Here is a 15,965-nt window from a genome sequence, read left to right on the forward strand (position 1 = left end):
TGTTTTGGTTTGGTTTGGTTATTTCGAGACAGGGTTTCTCTATGTAGCCCTGACTGTCCTGGAACTCACTCTGTAGACCAGGCTGGCATCATACTCAGAAATCTGCCTGTTTCTGCCTCCCAAGTGCTGGGATTAAAGGTGTGTGCCACCATTGCCAGGCTGGGAAAAACTTTCTATGTAGTCCTGGCTATCTTGGAACTTGTTCTATAGAATATGAATTTTGTTGTTGTTGTTGTTTTGTTTTTTGTTTTTTTTCAAGACAGAGTTTCTCTGTATAGCCCTGGCTGTCCTGGAACTCACTCTGTAGACCAGGCTGGCCTTGAAATCCACCTGCCTCTGCCTCCCAAGTGCTAGGATTAAAGACATGTGCCACCACTGCCTGGCTGAATATATATTTTAAATCAAATGGAAACACACAAAAATAATTTTGGCCTTCAAGAACATTGAAATGTTTCTTTATAAAGTAATTCATTGTCAGAAAGGACAAGTAAGGAATTGGGACTTTGCATTCTGTTTACAAAGAAGTATCTACAGGGAGTTGATTTTGATCCTGACAGTTGAACCTGTTTTGTTTTTGTTTTAATTAGTTGCATTTGTTTATTTCCTGTTATGTTGCACCGTGTGTGTGTGTGTGTGTGTGTGTGTGTGTGTGTGTGTGTGTGTGTGTGTGGAGGTCAGAGGAAAACTTGTGAAAGCCAATACCCCTTCTACCATGTGTGTTCTAAATGAATCAAGCTCAAGCCATCAGGTTGGCAGCCAAGTGCCTTTATTCTTTGAGCAGTCTGGCCTCTGGGTTTTGTTTTTTTTAAGGTTTATTTATTTATTATATGTAAGTACACTGTAGCTGTCTTTAGACATCCCAGAAGAGGGCATCAGATCTCATTATGGGTGGTTATGAGCCACCATGTGGTTTCTGGGATTTGAACTCAGGACCTTTGGAAGAGCAGTCAGTGCCCTTAACCACTGAGTCATCTCTTCAGCCCCTGTGGGTTGATTCTTTAAGCTGCCTAAGAAAGCAAGAAAGTAGTTCATGTTCTGTGTTCAAAGTGGAAGTTGGCAAAACTATGGCTATAAGTTTTTCTTTTAATGAACACATTTATATAGATTGATTTATGTACTTTTTATAGCTATTCTTGTCCTGCTGTGGCTGTGGCAGAATTGAGTATTTGTAACAAGGGTTATGTGGCTCATGGCAGTACTGGATGTTCAGCCCTTGAGGAAAAGTTTGCTCACCCTTTTTTTAGAGCCTTGCTATTCCATGCCTCTCCCACAGCTGCTCCTAGGGGTGCTGAGTCCCTGGCCTGCCCACACCTTTGAGTTCCATTTTCATTTCTACAGCGTCTCCAGTTCTTCCAGTGCTTACTGTATCTCAGAAGCACTGCTGTTGGCAGTGTAACCTTATTGTAAGTAAAGCCTGGTAGTTTTTGATCTTGATGAAGAAATGTTCCCCAAAGGGAAGGCTTGTTTACTCTAACCTGGTCGGAACCATCATGTATTTGTAAGAAGATTTGTGGTAGAGTGGAGGACTCACTGACAAATGTTAAATAAACAGTTTTCACTCAGTGTGAATTCCTACTAAAAGCTGTCTTTGTTCTGTAGGACTCCTTGGCTTAAGGCTCCCTCTCTTGTCTTCAGTAGGCATCTTAAGACTGTATACTTCTACCGTGTACTAGTCTCAAGGAAGGGAGTACAGTCTACATCTTTCTGTCCCTTAGGATGAGATCCATCTTCTACATGATGACAGAGGTCCTGTCTTAGAAGCTTTGGTGGCCAGGGCCATCCGAAACATTGAGATGACCCAAGAAGATGTCCGACTCATTGGTCTCAGTGCCACCCTCCCCAACTATGAAGATGTGGCCACCTTTCTGCGTGTTGACCCTGCTAAGGGCCTCTTCTACTTTGATAACAGGTATAAACAGAAACTGGAAACTTGTTACCAAGACAGTCTACCTGTCCCTACCCTTCTCTAAGGAGCACACTATTGAGTTTTAGGGATCCTGTGTATATATAGAAAGCATTATTGTTTCCAGGTCAATGGAAAGTAACTTTCCCCACAGTGTTCTTTGCCAGAAATCTCATTTGTATAACTGTTGAACTTCTAGCTTTCGCCCAGTGCCTCTGGAACAGACATATGTGGGCATCACAGAGAAAAAAGCTATCAAACGTTTCCAGATCATGAATGAAATAGTCTATGAGAAAATCATGGAACATGCTGGAAAAAATCAGGTTTGTTGATGGTTCTTGAACCTTTTCCTTTTTTTTTTTTAGTTTTCTGAGACAGGGTTTCTCTGTGTAGCCCTGGCCATCCTGGAACTCACTCTGTAGACCAGACTGGCCTTGAACTCAGAAATCTGCCTGCCTCTGCCTCCCAAGTGCTGGGATTAAAGGCATGTGCCACAACTGCCCAGCAAATGGGAATTTTTTTTGGTAAAGATTTATTTTATTTATTTTATGTGTATGAATACACTGTAGTTGCACAGATGGCCGCTAGCCATCATTTGTGTGGCTGCTGTTGAACTCAGGACCTCTGCCACCCCGCTCGCTCTAGCCCCGCTCGCTCGCTCTGGCCCTGCTCGCTCTGGCTCTGCTTGCTCTGCTAGTAATTCACTGTAGCTGTCTTCAGACTCACCAGAAGAGGGTATCCGATCTCATTACGAGTGGTTGTGAGCCACCATGTGGTTGCTGGGATCTGAACCCAGGACCCTCGGAAGAGCAGTCAGTGCTCTCACCCGCTGAGCCATCTCGCCAGCCCCCCTTTTCCATTTTTTGACTTAAGTTAATTGACAAGATAACAACATGAATCATCAGTGATCAGAAATGACATAAATTATTACTACAGAATTTGCTTTAAAAGATGGTCAGGAGCTAGGAGAGTCAGCACATGCCTCCAATACCATAGCTTAGGATGCTGAGGCAGAAGGACCTCAAGCCAGCTGGAGGCCAGTTTGGGTTATACAGTGTTACCCACCCCCCACCCCTTACCCCCCCAAAAAATTGGGGACTTGGGATGGAACTCAATGGTAGAGCATATACATAGCATGTTGATTCTGGGTTCAGTTTCCATCACTGCATAAATGGGAGATAGAATACTGTGAACAATCACTCATAAAGATAAAGTTCAGTGGTTAAGAGAACTGGCTACTCACAAAGGACCTAGGTCCCATTTTTAGCTTCCACAATGAAGCTCAGACCAGTCTGTTAATTCTCCTAGCCTCTATGGACATCACTGAGTACATATGTGTTGCATGGACATTCATTTCATAAAATAAATAAAAATTAACAATAAATAAATAAACTTATAACTTAGAAGAATTGAGTCATTTCCTGAAAACAACTATTACTATAGACTAGATGAAAGAGATTCAGAGTAGTCCTGTGATCATAAATGATAACTTTATAGTTAATATTCCCATCCCCCAAACTGGTGGAACTAGAAAAGCCAGTCTTTGTCTATAAGATAGCAAAACTATAGCTGAAAATTATTAACCTAGTGAGATCAGGCCAGTGAGATGGTGCTGCAGGTAGCAGCACTTGCCCCAAGACGGCTGACCTGAGTTTGATCCTGAGAACATACTTGGTGGAAGGAGAGAGTTGATCACTACTCTGACACACACAAAATAGATAAATTATTAAGATAAAACAAAACTCAAATTGTGGGCATGATGGTGCATGCCTTTAATCCTAACTTTTTGAGTTCAAGGCCAGCATGGATACATAGTAAAACCCTATCTCTAACACTAGGTGTGATAGCATATTTTATCTTATTTGTTGTTTTTTCAAGACTGGGCATCTCTGTGTAGGCCTGGCTATTCTGGAACTCACTCTCTAGAGCTGGCTGGCCTTGAACTCAGAGATCTGCTTCTGCCTCCCAAGTGTTAAGGATTAAAGGTCTGTGTACTACTACCCGACATATAATTTCATCCATTCATTTATTCATTCATTTGTTCATTTATTTATTTGTTTTCTTTCTTTTTTTTTTGGATGTTACTTTGATAAAATTTTTGGTTAGCAGTATTAAATAAGGCAGGCAGTAAGAAGCTATGCATTCCAGCACAGGAATTTATGTGATGGGTAGGACTTCAGGGCACTAGATCTCATGAGGACTGTGTTTCTTATAATGTGGAACTAGTTTCAAACTTATTTCCTAAATATTTTTATAAATAATTTAATAGTTTTGGTATTATCTTGCAAATATACCTTTATTTAGCTTAGACTTGCTAAGGTTCTGAACATATTCTTTTTTTTTTTTTGGTTTTTCGAGACAGGGTTTCTCTCTGGACCTCTGGCTGTCCTGGAGCTCACTCTTCTGAACATACTCTTAATTGAGGTCTCTGAATCTTGATACACTGTATATTTAGATTTATTGTTCAAGGTAGAATTCTAAGTTTAGTTTAGTTTCTTACTATGAGACTGTGCCACTATCTTTGGTACATTCCTTCCCATGTGTCCTGGGCTGGGCTTGAACCCTGTATAGCTGGACTCGCCTGGAATTTATCTATGACCTTGAGTGTATTGGAGCTGTAGTTACCATTAGCTTCCTTTGGGGTACTGTCAGCTCTATTAGACTTTTTTCTATACTATCATGTATTTTTGCCATTGACACTTTTTCTAACACATGGCATTGGGCTTTAGTAGAGCAGCCTCTGATTCCTGTAGCTGGTGCCCTGGTGCTTGCTCTGAGAGCAGCTGCTGAAGATGCACCTTTTAGCTATAGCCTGATTCTCCTTAGGTGCTCGTGTTTGTCCACTCTCGAAAAGAAACTGGGAAGACAGCAAGGGCGATCCGTGACATGTGTCTGGAGAAGGACACCTTGGGTCTGTTTCTTCGTGAGGGTTCTGCCTCCACTGAAGTCCTTCGTACGGAAGCAGAGCAGTGCAAGGTAAGAAGGGACCACCTGCTTCTCTGGTGACTGGTTCCATATTGTTGGGTAGATTCCTTTGGGACCATATGTACCGAGTGCTTCTCTTCAGGCAGGTTAAAAGTAATTTTCTTGGGGCTAGGGAAATGACTCAGCAGATAAAGGTGCCTGTAACCAATCCTAATGGCCTAAATTCAATCTCTGGGACCCACATAGTGGAAGAAGAGAACTGACTTTCTCATACATGCCACACACAGGCTTATATACAAACATAAGAAATAAGTTTCTGTTAAAAACTTATATGTGGTTTTGGGGTCTTCCTTTGACCTTGGAGAAGTCCAACCGGGAGGCTGGCCTCACTCTCTTTCTGTTCACAGAACTTGGAGCTGAAGGATCTTTTGCCCTATGGCTTTGCTATTCATCATGCAGGCATGACTAGAGTTGACCGAACACTTGTAGAAGATCTTTTTGCTGACAAACATATTCAGGTAAGGAGGGGCAAATCTAGTAGAAACAGGTGGTGTAGACTTTAGAGCATCTGAAATGTCAGTAGTCCTGCCCTGATTGGTATCTCTAACCTTTTTTTTTTAAAGTCATTTATATGTATTTTTATATGTGTGTCTGTGTGTGGCTTGCATGAATTTATGTGCACCACATGCATGCAGATGCTCTCAGAGGCCAGAAGAGGGCACTAGATCCCTTGGAACTGAAGTTACATATTCTTATAAGCATATGTGGGTTCTGGGACCTGAAGCCCAGTCCTCTGCAAGAGTAGTACATGCTCCAGCCACCGAGCCATTCTCCATCTCTAGACGTTTTGAGAGCTGGACCACCTAGCCCAAGCTGGAAGGTTGTGATAGTTATGCTCACTCTCCCGGTACTTTATACACTGCTTAAGAGAAGATGGATGCTTCATAGAAGTCTACACTGTAATTCACAAGGTCAGGACCACATTCTTTCCTTCTTTCAGGTTGGTAGATTCTGCATTGATAAATATAAGTTTAAGCTTCTGACCTATGTCTCTGGATCCTTGGTATGTTAATTCTCAAATATGTAAGAGACTGAAGAAACTCTTTCCTATTTGCTCCAGTGTCACATTGAGTACTGAAATAAACATCCACTCTTGCCTCCAGTTAAGCTCCGGCACCAGACAAGCTAAGGATATGACCCTGCTATGGTGGGATCTGTTGTCCTTATTACCTTTCTTTACCTCTGCAGGTTTTAGTTTCCACCGCAACTCTGGCTTGGGGTGTAAATCTTCCTGCACATACAGTCATCATTAAAGGTACCCAAGTGTACAGTCCAGAGAAGGGGCGTTGGACAGAGCTGGGAGCACTGGATATTCTGCAGGTACAGAGCCTCTGAGATGATTCTCAATGGGATAAGCATCCTGTGCCTGGTTTCCAAGGATGTTGGAAAGATAGCAGATCAAGGACAATTCTAAAGTGTGTAACTTTTTGAGTCAAAAGCTCTGCCATAACATTTTCTTCTATTGCTTCTGTCTTAGATGCTGGGCCGTGCTGGACGGCCCCAGTATGACACCAAGGGTGAAGGCATACTCATCACATCTCATGGGGAGCTCCAGTACTACCTCTCCCTACTCAACCAGCAGCTTCCTATTGAGAGCCAGATGGTGTCGAAGCTGCCTGACATGCTCAATGCAGAGATTGTGCTGGGGAACGTCCAGAATGCAAAGGTAGTGAAAGCTTGGTCTTTAGAGCTTTGCACTTTTCCTCAGTGACTCAAGAGACTTGGAGTGACATAACTCCAAGGATGTTTGGGTCCAGCAGTGTTTCAAGCTTTAGACCACAACTCATTCAGGGCAAGCTTTATGGCTTGTGGTATATAGTTCCTTTTATGTTTAAGATACTTGAAAGGGTTTTTTAAGTTGAAATACTGAAAACATTCAGAAGACATTGTTAAGAATTAGTGTCTAAACTACCTGTGGTGCTTCTGTTTGGACATGAGCAGGTCGTCATGCTAAATCCCATGAGCTGTCTTGCAGGATGCAGTGAACTGGCTGGGCTATGCCTACCTATACATCCGAATGCTGCGGTCCCCTACCCTCTATGGCATTTCTCATGATGACCTCAAGGGAGATCCCTTGCTGGACCAGCGCCGACTTGATCTTGTTCACACTGCTGCCTTGATGCTGGACAAGAACAATCTGGTCAAGTATGACAAGAAGACGGGCAACTTCCAGGTGATTAGCATGTGATTTTTGAGAAAATTTTAGCAAAAGTTTAGGTCCTTGATTTATGTAGTACCCATCTAATTACCTTTTGTCTAGTTGGGGATTAAATTGTGCCCTTTGAGCTATGAACTTAACTTTCAAATATTTATTTTCTTTTAAATTTGTATTACTTATTGTATGTGTACGAGTGTTTTGTCTGCATGTTTGTCTGTGTAGCACATGTCCTATTGAAGCCAGAATGCCTGGTCCCCACAGAGGCCAGAATTGGGTAGTGACTGCCCAGGACTCGAGATGCTTATGAGCCACCATGTGGGTGCTGGGAATTGAACCACAGGTCAACTAGATGAGCAACCACCTCTTACTAAACCATCTCTCCAGTCCTTAAGGTTTAAAAAATGATAGTTAAGTTTTCAGAGTTCAAGTTGAGGTAGGTCATTTGGCCGTTTGGTTTACATGAGAATAGCTCTCCATTGGTCAGTTTGTTGTACCATCTTTCTTATTGTGCCGAGTCGCTTGAATTGAGCGGCAGTTGTACCACACGTCCTTGTAGGATAGTCACTTGATGTTATAAGTTGGAGGCTGATCTCTGGTCAGTTTTGTACTGAGTCTTTTTTCTTTCTAGGTGACAGAGCTTGGCCGGATTGCAAGTCACTACTATATCACCAACGATACTGTGCAGACCTACAACCAGCTGCTGAAGCCTACTCTGAGTGAGATTGAGCTTTTCCGAGTGTTCTCCTTGTCCTCAGAGTTCAAGAACATCACTGTAAGAGAGGTGAGCCTATGAGCCTGCCAGGCCAGGAGTTAGGACCCCTGTCGGGCTGCTGGATTCTTTTTCCCTTCATCCTTGCCGTGTGGATTTTCTAAGGCCTGTCTTTCGTTGAGGCAGGAGGAGAAGCTAGAGCTGCAGAAGTTGTTGGAGAGAGTGCCCATCCCTGTGAAGGAGAGCATCGAAGAACCCAGTGCTAAGGTAAGCATGTCCTCACTTTGAAATGAGTTTTGAACTTGGTTTCACACATGGTAACATGGACAATTCTTTCTCGTCTTGGGGAGTGTTAGGTGTTGACCCCCACTTCCCAATTGCCCTACTCTACCTCCTTCTTACACATGTTTTATATGGAATAATAACTATTTAATGTGTAAATCAGGAACTATGGAGGATCCTGTCTGGAACATGTTCCCAGAGCAGAAGTGCAAAGAATTTCTTTGAGTATTCGGTCAGTGACTGGCCTTTGCTAGCTCCCTTGCTTCTTTGCAGATCAACGTGCTTCTCCAAGCCTTCATCTCACAGCTGAAACTCGAAGGCTTTGCGCTCATGGCTGACATGGTGTACGTGACACAGGTGAGGAGTTGCACTGAGTGATGAGCAGAGTCCAAATAATTCCTGTGCCCTCTGTGCTGTGTTCCTCAAAGAAAGGTGACCTGACACCGCTGGCAGGCCAGCTGCCTGATGCCACTTCAATTCACCACTTTGTTGTGCTGATCTTGAGCGTGCAGGAAGGGTGCTTACAAAGTGCTAAGAGGCTCTGTAGGTCCTTGTAGAGAGAGATCCACAGGGCATGTCACCTTCTCCAAGAAAAGTGACTTCCCACCATAGCTTCATGTTCATAAAACATGACAAAATATTTTATTAATTTCTCTGTCTTAACCTAAAAAGGTAGGAGGCAGAAAAACTCTTGTTTCTGAATTGGTATGAGTGATCTCATCAGATCTTGAGCTCATCGAATTGTGGTAGACAAGACGTGGAGATTTCATAACAGGAATACTTGTCTTTCCCCAGTCGGCTGGCCGGTTGATGCGAGCTATCTTCGAAATTGTCCTGAACCGAGGTTGGGCACAGCTTACAGATAAGACCCTGAATCTCTGCAAGATGATTGACAAACGCATGTAAGGGCTCAGTGAGCTAGAGGCTGGTTGCTGCTGTGAGTTTGGGCCTTAGTGCAATTGATGATCAGTCCTGGTGGCTGAGATACGGCATGAACCTAGGTGAAAGTTGGCAAGTGGAAGGCCCTTGTAGAATGTAGGGCTAGGGGAGCAACAGCTGGTATTGGCTTTCCGGTCTTTCTGCTGTCAGTTTCAGACATCTTCCTCTAATGGTAAGGTCTGTGTGGCTATTCTAGACTGTTAGAAGCAGTGATGAAAAAGTGGGAAAGGCAGTTTATTTACAGTGCTACAAAGAGGGTGACCCGGCTCTATCTCTTTTCTGAATAGGTGGCAGTCGATGTGTCCTCTTCGCCAGTTCCGTAAACTTCCCGAGGAAGTAGTGAAGAAGATTGAGAAGAAAAACTTCCCCTTTGAGCGGCTGTATGACTTGAATCATAATGAGATAGGTGCGTGAAGGCCTTGTCCTGTCCTGCAGCCCAGGCACCTTTCTCTGTCAGCCTCCTACTTCCTGTTCCTAGGCCCTGGGCACTGGTACTCATGTTTACATCCTACTATTGTGTAAGCCCACTCTTACGCTTAGGACTTTGAACCGTTAGAACTTCACAGAGGCCAGAGTGGGAGCCTGTCCACTAGCATAGAATCTGCTCCTTTCCACAGCTGCCTTGGGCCCTGTTTGCAGATTTGCTAGGCTGGCTGGGCAGTAGCCCTAATGATCTTATTCCTCATAGGTGAGCTTATTCGAATGCCGAAGATGGGGAAGACCATCCACAAGTATGTCCATCTTTTCCCCAAGTTGGAGTTGTCAGTGCACCTGCAGCCTATTACACGCTCTACGCTGAAAGTAGAGCTGACTATCACACCAGATTTCCAGTGGGATGAAAAGGCAAGGCTTGTTGGTCAGAGGGGTGGAGTTGGAGTTACCGAGTCCCCCTCACTGGCTTGTCTTTATTTTAACCATGCTTGGGTTGGCAGGTCCATGGTTCGTCAGAGGCATTTTGGATTCTAGTGGAGGATGTGGACAGTGAGGTGATTCTGCACCATGAATATTTTCTACTAAAGGCCAAGTATGCCCAGGATGAGCACCTCATCACATTCTTTGTTCCAGTTTTTGAACCACTACCTCCTCAGTACTTCATTCGAGTAGTGTCTGATCGCTGGCTCTGTGAGTATCTCCTCTCTCTGTCTCTCCTAGGAGCATACCTTCTAAAGATGGGAGAGGGCTTCCTGCTTTCTTGTAGCCTTGTCTCTGTTGAGGTATACAGACACAACTTAAGGTCTCCACTGTTCACAGATGAGCTATGGAGTTCTGTTGGAGGGTTGCTTCCTAGCCTTCTGTTTCTTTCCTGACAGCTTGTGAGACCCAGCTGCCTGTCTCCTTCCGGCACCTGATCCTACCAGAGAAGTACCCACCTCCAACTGAACTGTTGGACCTGCAGCCATTGCCTGTATCTGCTCTGAGAAACAGTGCTTTTGAGAGCCTTTACCAAGATAAATTTCCTTTCTTCAATCCCATCCAGACTCAAGGTAGATGTCTGATTCTTTTATATTTGGTTCCCAAGCTTGCCTTTTCTTTTCTTCCTGTTTCTCTATATAACAGTCCTGGCTATGCTGGAACTCACTCTGTAGACCAGGCTGGCCTTCAGCTCAATAGAGATCCACCTGCCTCTGCCTCCCAAGTGCTAGGATTAAAATTGTGCCCCTTCTCCACCTGTCCCCACCATCCATGCCTGCCTTTTTTTTTTAAGATTTATTTATTATTATATCTAAGTACACTGTTGCTGTCTTCAGACACACCAGAAGAGGGTGTCAGATTTCATTACAGATGATTGTAGGCCGCCATGTGGTTGCTGGGATTTGAACTCATGACCTTCGGAAGGGCAGTCAGTGCTCTTAACCACTGAGCCATCTCTCCAGCCCCCATGCCTGCCTTTTTAAGGTTACCTAGTGATAAGTGTGTTGTGCAGCCGTCACTTTGCTGCTCTGCATATCTCCCTGAGGAGGGTGAGAAGAGTAAGGTCTTTTCATGTTGCGTTGTCATTACTCCTGTTCCAGGTGCTAATGCCAGTTCCTGATGCTTCGGTGTTCAAGCAGAGGATGGCTTTGATTGGGACCTTACTCCATCGTTATAAATAATGACTGCTCTGTATTTACTAAGTGTACTTGGCTGAGCACAGGACCAGTGTTTTTTTTTTTTTTTTCTCTTCTTTAAATCAGTCCTTTAAAAGGGTTACTACTTAGCACCACAGTTAATTTACATTTCATAATGAGGAAACTGAGGCATAGGAAGGAGCCCTAGTTAAACCAACTTGTAAACAGTTGAGCTTGAGTTTAACCCAGGCTTGATGGCAGGACTCACCCTCAGTTTTTGACTATTTGTAGAGACTATGGGCGGGCAGAGAAAGGTATCTTCTTGTTTTCATACTGTGGCCTGGTCCTTGAGACAAAGATGCTGGGTTTCTTTCGCTTGTTCTTTCTAATCTCTAAGAGACCTGAGCTTGATCTCGGATAATTTCCTTCCCTGCTTTGCAGGAGAAAGTATTGTGAGACACAGACGGCTGGACCAGTGTTTTCAGGCTTCTTTGTATACTGCATAGCTGATTGACTTTGTAGCTCATAGTGTTCATAATGTTGATGAATAATCTGTTTCACTCCCCACACCTATATTTACTCCATGCCTTTTGGTTTCCAGTATTTAATACCGTGTACAACAGTGATGATAACGTGTTTGTGGGGGCCCCCACGGGCAGTGGGAAAACTATCTGCGCAGAGTTTGCCATCCTTCGGATGCTGCTGCAAAATTCTGAGGGACGCTGTGTCTACATTACCCCTATGGAGGCTCTGGCAGAGCAGGTGTGTAATATGCTGTGGGACTGTAAATTTCCCAGAAGCTACTCCATATGTTACTTCAGGTGGAGGTTTTCTCATCTCTGACAACTGCATTATCATTTCTTTTTTGTTGGTTTGGGTTTGCTTTTGCTTTTGTTTTTGTTTTTCAAGTCAGGGTTTCTCTATGTAGCCCTGGCTGTCCTAGAACTTGTTCTGTAGACCAGGCTGGCCTCAAACTCAAGAGACCTGCCTGCCTCTGCTTCCTGAGTGCTAGGATTAAAGGCATGCACTACCACCACCGCCTACCACATTATCATTTCTTTTTTTTTTAGTTTTTTGAGACAGGGTTTCTCTGTGTAGCCGTGGCTGTCCTGGAACTCACTCTGTAGATCAGGCTGGTCTCGAACTCAGAAATCCGCCTGCCTCTGCCTCCCAAGTGCTGGGATTAAAGGCTTGCACCACCACACCTGGCACATTATTATTTCTTAAAGAAAAACTTTCCTGTCATTTAAAGGCTGTTGTAGGTCAAACAGTATCATTAATATAGTATGGTGGCACATGATTGTCCTCTCAGCTGCTTAGGGGCCGAGGCAAGAGGTTTACTTGAACCCACAAAAATTTTGAGGTTGGCCTGGGTCCCCATCTCGAAACAAAAAGTGGAGCATAAGGTATGAGTGTGGCAGTTGTCTGTCATGTCTCCGTTTCCTCCTACCAAGTGAGAGGTGAGCATGTGGCTTACTGTTCCTATGTCTCCCTCCCTTGCTTGTCAGGTGTACATGGACTGGTATGAGAAGTTTCAGGACAGGCTCAACAAGAAGGTAGTGCTGCTGACGGGGGAGACCAGCACAGACCTGAAGCTCCTTGGGAAAGGCAATATCATCATCAGTACCCCTGAGAAGTGGGACATCCTCTCTCGGAGGTGGAAGCAGCGCAAGAATGTCCAGAACATTAACCTCTTTGTGGTGGATGAGGTCCACCTTATTGGAGGCGAGAATGGGGTATGCTTGACTTTGTAGCACAGAGATGGACTGAAACTAGGGACTGGTGTCTTCACAAAGATTTCAGCCTATTGCCTTATTTTAAAAGGGTGACCCGAGTTTATATATAATATTGCTTAGTGAAGGTTGTGTCTTTGAGGCAGGGAAACCATAATTGGCCTGGCAGAGGTGGTTTACAAAGGGAGGCTCAGGCAGAGGGTGGGGAGCCTGGGCCTTGAAGTGACTCTTTCTCTTCTTCCCAGCCTGTCTTGGAAGTGATCTGCTCCCGGATGCGCTACATCTCCTCCCAGATCGAGCGGCCCATTCGAATTGTGGCACTTAGCTCCTCACTCTCCAATGCCAAGGATGTGGCTCATTGGCTGGGCTGCAGTGCCACCTCCACCTTCAACTTCCACCCTAATGTACGCCCTGTACCTTTAGAACTGCACATCCAGGTATGACACTCTTCATTCCTCCGTGGCTTTAGGGATCCCTAGTTACCCCAGTCTAGTAACCTCAGTGTCTTCCCCTTGTCTCCAGGGCTTCAACATCAGCCACACACAGACTCGCCTGCTCTCTATGGCCAAGCCTGTGTACCATGCTATCACCAAACACTCACCCAAGAAGCCTGTCATCGTTTTTGTCCCATCTCGCAAGCAAACCCGCCTCACTGCAATAGACATCCTCACTACCTGTGCAGCAGACATCCAGCGGCAGAGGTAGGGTGTGGTCTAGTTTCTGGGATGAATGGGTGCATGAAGATCATGTTAAGTGAAGTTTCCCCCGGCCCTGGATGTCCTAGGTGAGGGCAGGGGCTAAGCCTGGGGTCTACCACAGCTTGAGACGCCTCTGACTTGTGCTTGTTCTTGTTCTACCTAGGTTCTTGCACTGTACCGAGAAGGATCTGATCCCTTACCTGGAGAAGCTGAGTGACAGCACACTCAAAGAAACACTGTTAAATGGTGTAGGCTACCTACATGAAGGGCTGAGCCCCATGGAGAGGCGCCTGGTAGAGCAGCTCTTCAGCTCAGGTAAGAAAACCTCAGAACACCCACAGCTATTAAGGTTGTATGTGTTAAACTTGAGGATGAGGATATCATTTCTCTAGGGAATAGAACTCATTTCACAATGCCAGCAGACTAGTGTATGTCTTAGTTCATAAGGTTCCTCTAAAATACTTATTTTTGTCATTGAGACAGATATTCCTCCTGGCTAGATTAGAAAACAGTCAGGCACAAAAGCTGGTATCATTTCAGAACATGGTTTTCTGGAGTTGGGCCATTGGCCAGTAGACAGTTCTGTGTAGATACGAGACTGGTGGGGTTAGAACTTAAGAGATGACTGTGGATGTGTGATCTCTCCTGGCTGGTGGCCTCTTGCCTGCTGCCCTTTGTTGACCTATGGCATTTTATGCATTTTTCACTATTCTGGCACTTGTGGCAGAGCCCTGGTATAGCCAACTCTGCCAGAGTTACTGTCACTCTTTGACTCTGAATCAACCTGGTTTGGATTTGTTTAGGGTAAGTTTGGTTTTGCTGCCATGGCCTGAACTAGCCACATTTGGTTTGGTGTTAGCTTTCACCATCAGAGGGCCAGTCCACCATGCAGTGCAGGTTTTGCTTTCCCTGGGTTTTGAGTTCTCTTGAATTGCTTAGTTTCTTCTAGGATAGTCTCAGAGCAAAAGGCACTGATGGTGTGGTGCTACCTTTCCAGCATTCATTAGGGTCAGACCTTGTTCCTAGACAGCCTCAGTTAGTTTGATTTTGAAATGTAGCACAAGGTTGGCCACTGCCTGCCAAAGATAGCAGATACTTTCTGGGAGCCCTGCCCTCAATCTTCCTCTCCCTTACCCTGCTCAGGAGCTATCCAGGTGGTGGTGGCTTCTCGGAGTCTCTGCTGGGGCATGAATGTTGCTGCTCATCTAGTGATCATCATGGATACTCAATACTACAATGGCAAGATCCATGCGTGAGTATAGTTGCTGTGGGCATTGACAGATCTTCCTCCTAAAGTGAATGTAAATGTACAAGTGCAGGTATAGAGAACTAAACATAGGCCAGAGCTCCACTAGAGCAGGGGTAGTCAGATCCCAGGACCTGCTCTTACATTTGCTTTATAGTCATTGTGTCTCTCTTTCAGCAGTTTGGAGCGATAAGACCTTATGTATAGATGGGAGGAAAGGATGTTGTTAACCCACTCCCATATTAGTAGGAAAAGTGGATTGATCAAGTTCTCATCTTCGTTACGATAAGAAGTACAAGATCAGTGACTCTTAGAACCTGAATAATTTAACTTTATTGTTTTTCCCAAAATGTAGATTACTTTGAATTAATTTTGTGAGTTTAAAATGTCTGAATCTGGTTCTTGCTTTAGATTTTAGATTACTTTTTAACCTGAGAAACATACAGACCTTAAGTTTTACTTCAAGTTTGATCCTTTAATAGATGTTATTTTTGCTTCTGGCCTTAGATGAGCTTGTGGCTTTGGTTCAAGTTCTTGAGTAACACATTCATGACTCTTTCACTCTGAAACTAAAATAATGTGTGGGTAAACAAGTGAAATGAATTGCTAGGCACTACAAGTTCCTGTCCAGTTTGGCTGTAGTTTGACCTTATCTCCCTGCCTTTGCATCTTCTGACCCTGTGGCTGAAGGCAGGCGGGCCTCCTGACTTGTTTCTTTATTTTTCTCTTCTGCCACCAGCTATGTGGATTACCCCATCTATGATGTGCTTCAGATGGTGGGCCATGCCAACCGGCCCCTGCAGGATGATGAGGGGCGCTGTGTCATTATGTGTCAGGGCTCTAAAAAGGTCAGTTATAGAAAACTTTGATCTTTTGAACAGATTCTTGAGTTCCTTTATTTTAAAATAAACTTTTGGGAGCTGGCGAGATGGCTCAGCAGGTAAGAGCACTGACTGCTCTTCCAAAGGTCCTGAGTTTGGATCCCAGGAACCACATGGTGGCTCACAACCACCCGTACTGAGATCAGATGCCCTCTTCTGGTGCCTCTGAAGACAGCTACAGTGAATTACTCCGGAGTGTGCAGGGCCGGAGCAAGCGGGGCCAGCAGAGGTCCTGAGTTCATTCCCAGCAGCCACACACATGATAGCTTAAAATAAACTTTTCACTCCTTTCTGCCAGTTACTTTTACAATAAGCTGGACCCACACTGAATTTTGCTTGTTTCTGCCACTGGTGGTGATTCCATGATGTTGTCCATGTCTTCC

At 44.5% G+C, this 15,965-nt stretch overlaps 1 protein-coding gene across 1 annotated transcript in view; it reads left to right on the top strand.

Annotated features, from left to right (window-relative positions):
• Positions 1–15,965, top strand: part of Snrnp200 (small nuclear ribonucleoprotein U5 subunit 200) — a 32,158-nt gene that overhangs the window by 12,721 nt on the left and 3,472 nt on the right. The window contains exons 15-36 of the mRNA XM_031373257.1: positions 1,716–1,909; positions 2,103–2,226; positions 4,730–4,879; positions 5,236–5,346; positions 6,077–6,208; positions 6,366–6,554; positions 6,864–7,061; positions 7,675–7,827; positions 7,942–8,022; positions 8,311–8,394; positions 8,833–8,939; positions 9,264–9,382; positions 9,665–9,819; positions 9,909–10,098; positions 10,287–10,460; positions 11,626–11,786; positions 12,533–12,760; positions 13,003–13,194; positions 13,280–13,458; positions 13,619–13,770; positions 14,599–14,707; positions 15,441–15,549. Coding sequence (XP_031229117.1) covers positions 1,716–1,909; positions 2,103–2,226; positions 4,730–4,879; positions 5,236–5,346; positions 6,077–6,208; positions 6,366–6,554; positions 6,864–7,061; positions 7,675–7,827; positions 7,942–8,022; positions 8,311–8,394; positions 8,833–8,939; positions 9,264–9,382; positions 9,665–9,819; positions 9,909–10,098; positions 10,287–10,460; positions 11,626–11,786; positions 12,533–12,760; positions 13,003–13,194; positions 13,280–13,458; positions 13,619–13,770; positions 14,599–14,707; positions 15,441–15,549 — 3,291 coding nt within the window. The remainder of the gene's footprint in view (positions 1–1,715; positions 1,910–2,102; positions 2,227–4,729; positions 4,880–5,235; positions 5,347–6,076; positions 6,209–6,365; positions 6,555–6,863; positions 7,062–7,674; positions 7,828–7,941; positions 8,023–8,310; positions 8,395–8,832; positions 8,940–9,263; positions 9,383–9,664; positions 9,820–9,908; positions 10,099–10,286; positions 10,461–11,625; positions 11,787–12,532; positions 12,761–13,002; positions 13,195–13,279; positions 13,459–13,618; positions 13,771–14,598; positions 14,708–15,440; positions 15,550–15,965) is intronic.

Source organism: Mastomys coucha, unplaced genomic scaffold, assembly GCF_008632895.1.
Source record: "Mastomys coucha isolate ucsf_1 unplaced genomic scaffold, UCSF_Mcou_1 pScaffold15, whole genome shotgun sequence".
NCBI classification, from domain to species: domain Eukaryota; kingdom Metazoa; phylum Chordata; class Mammalia; order Rodentia; family Muridae; genus Mastomys; species Mastomys coucha.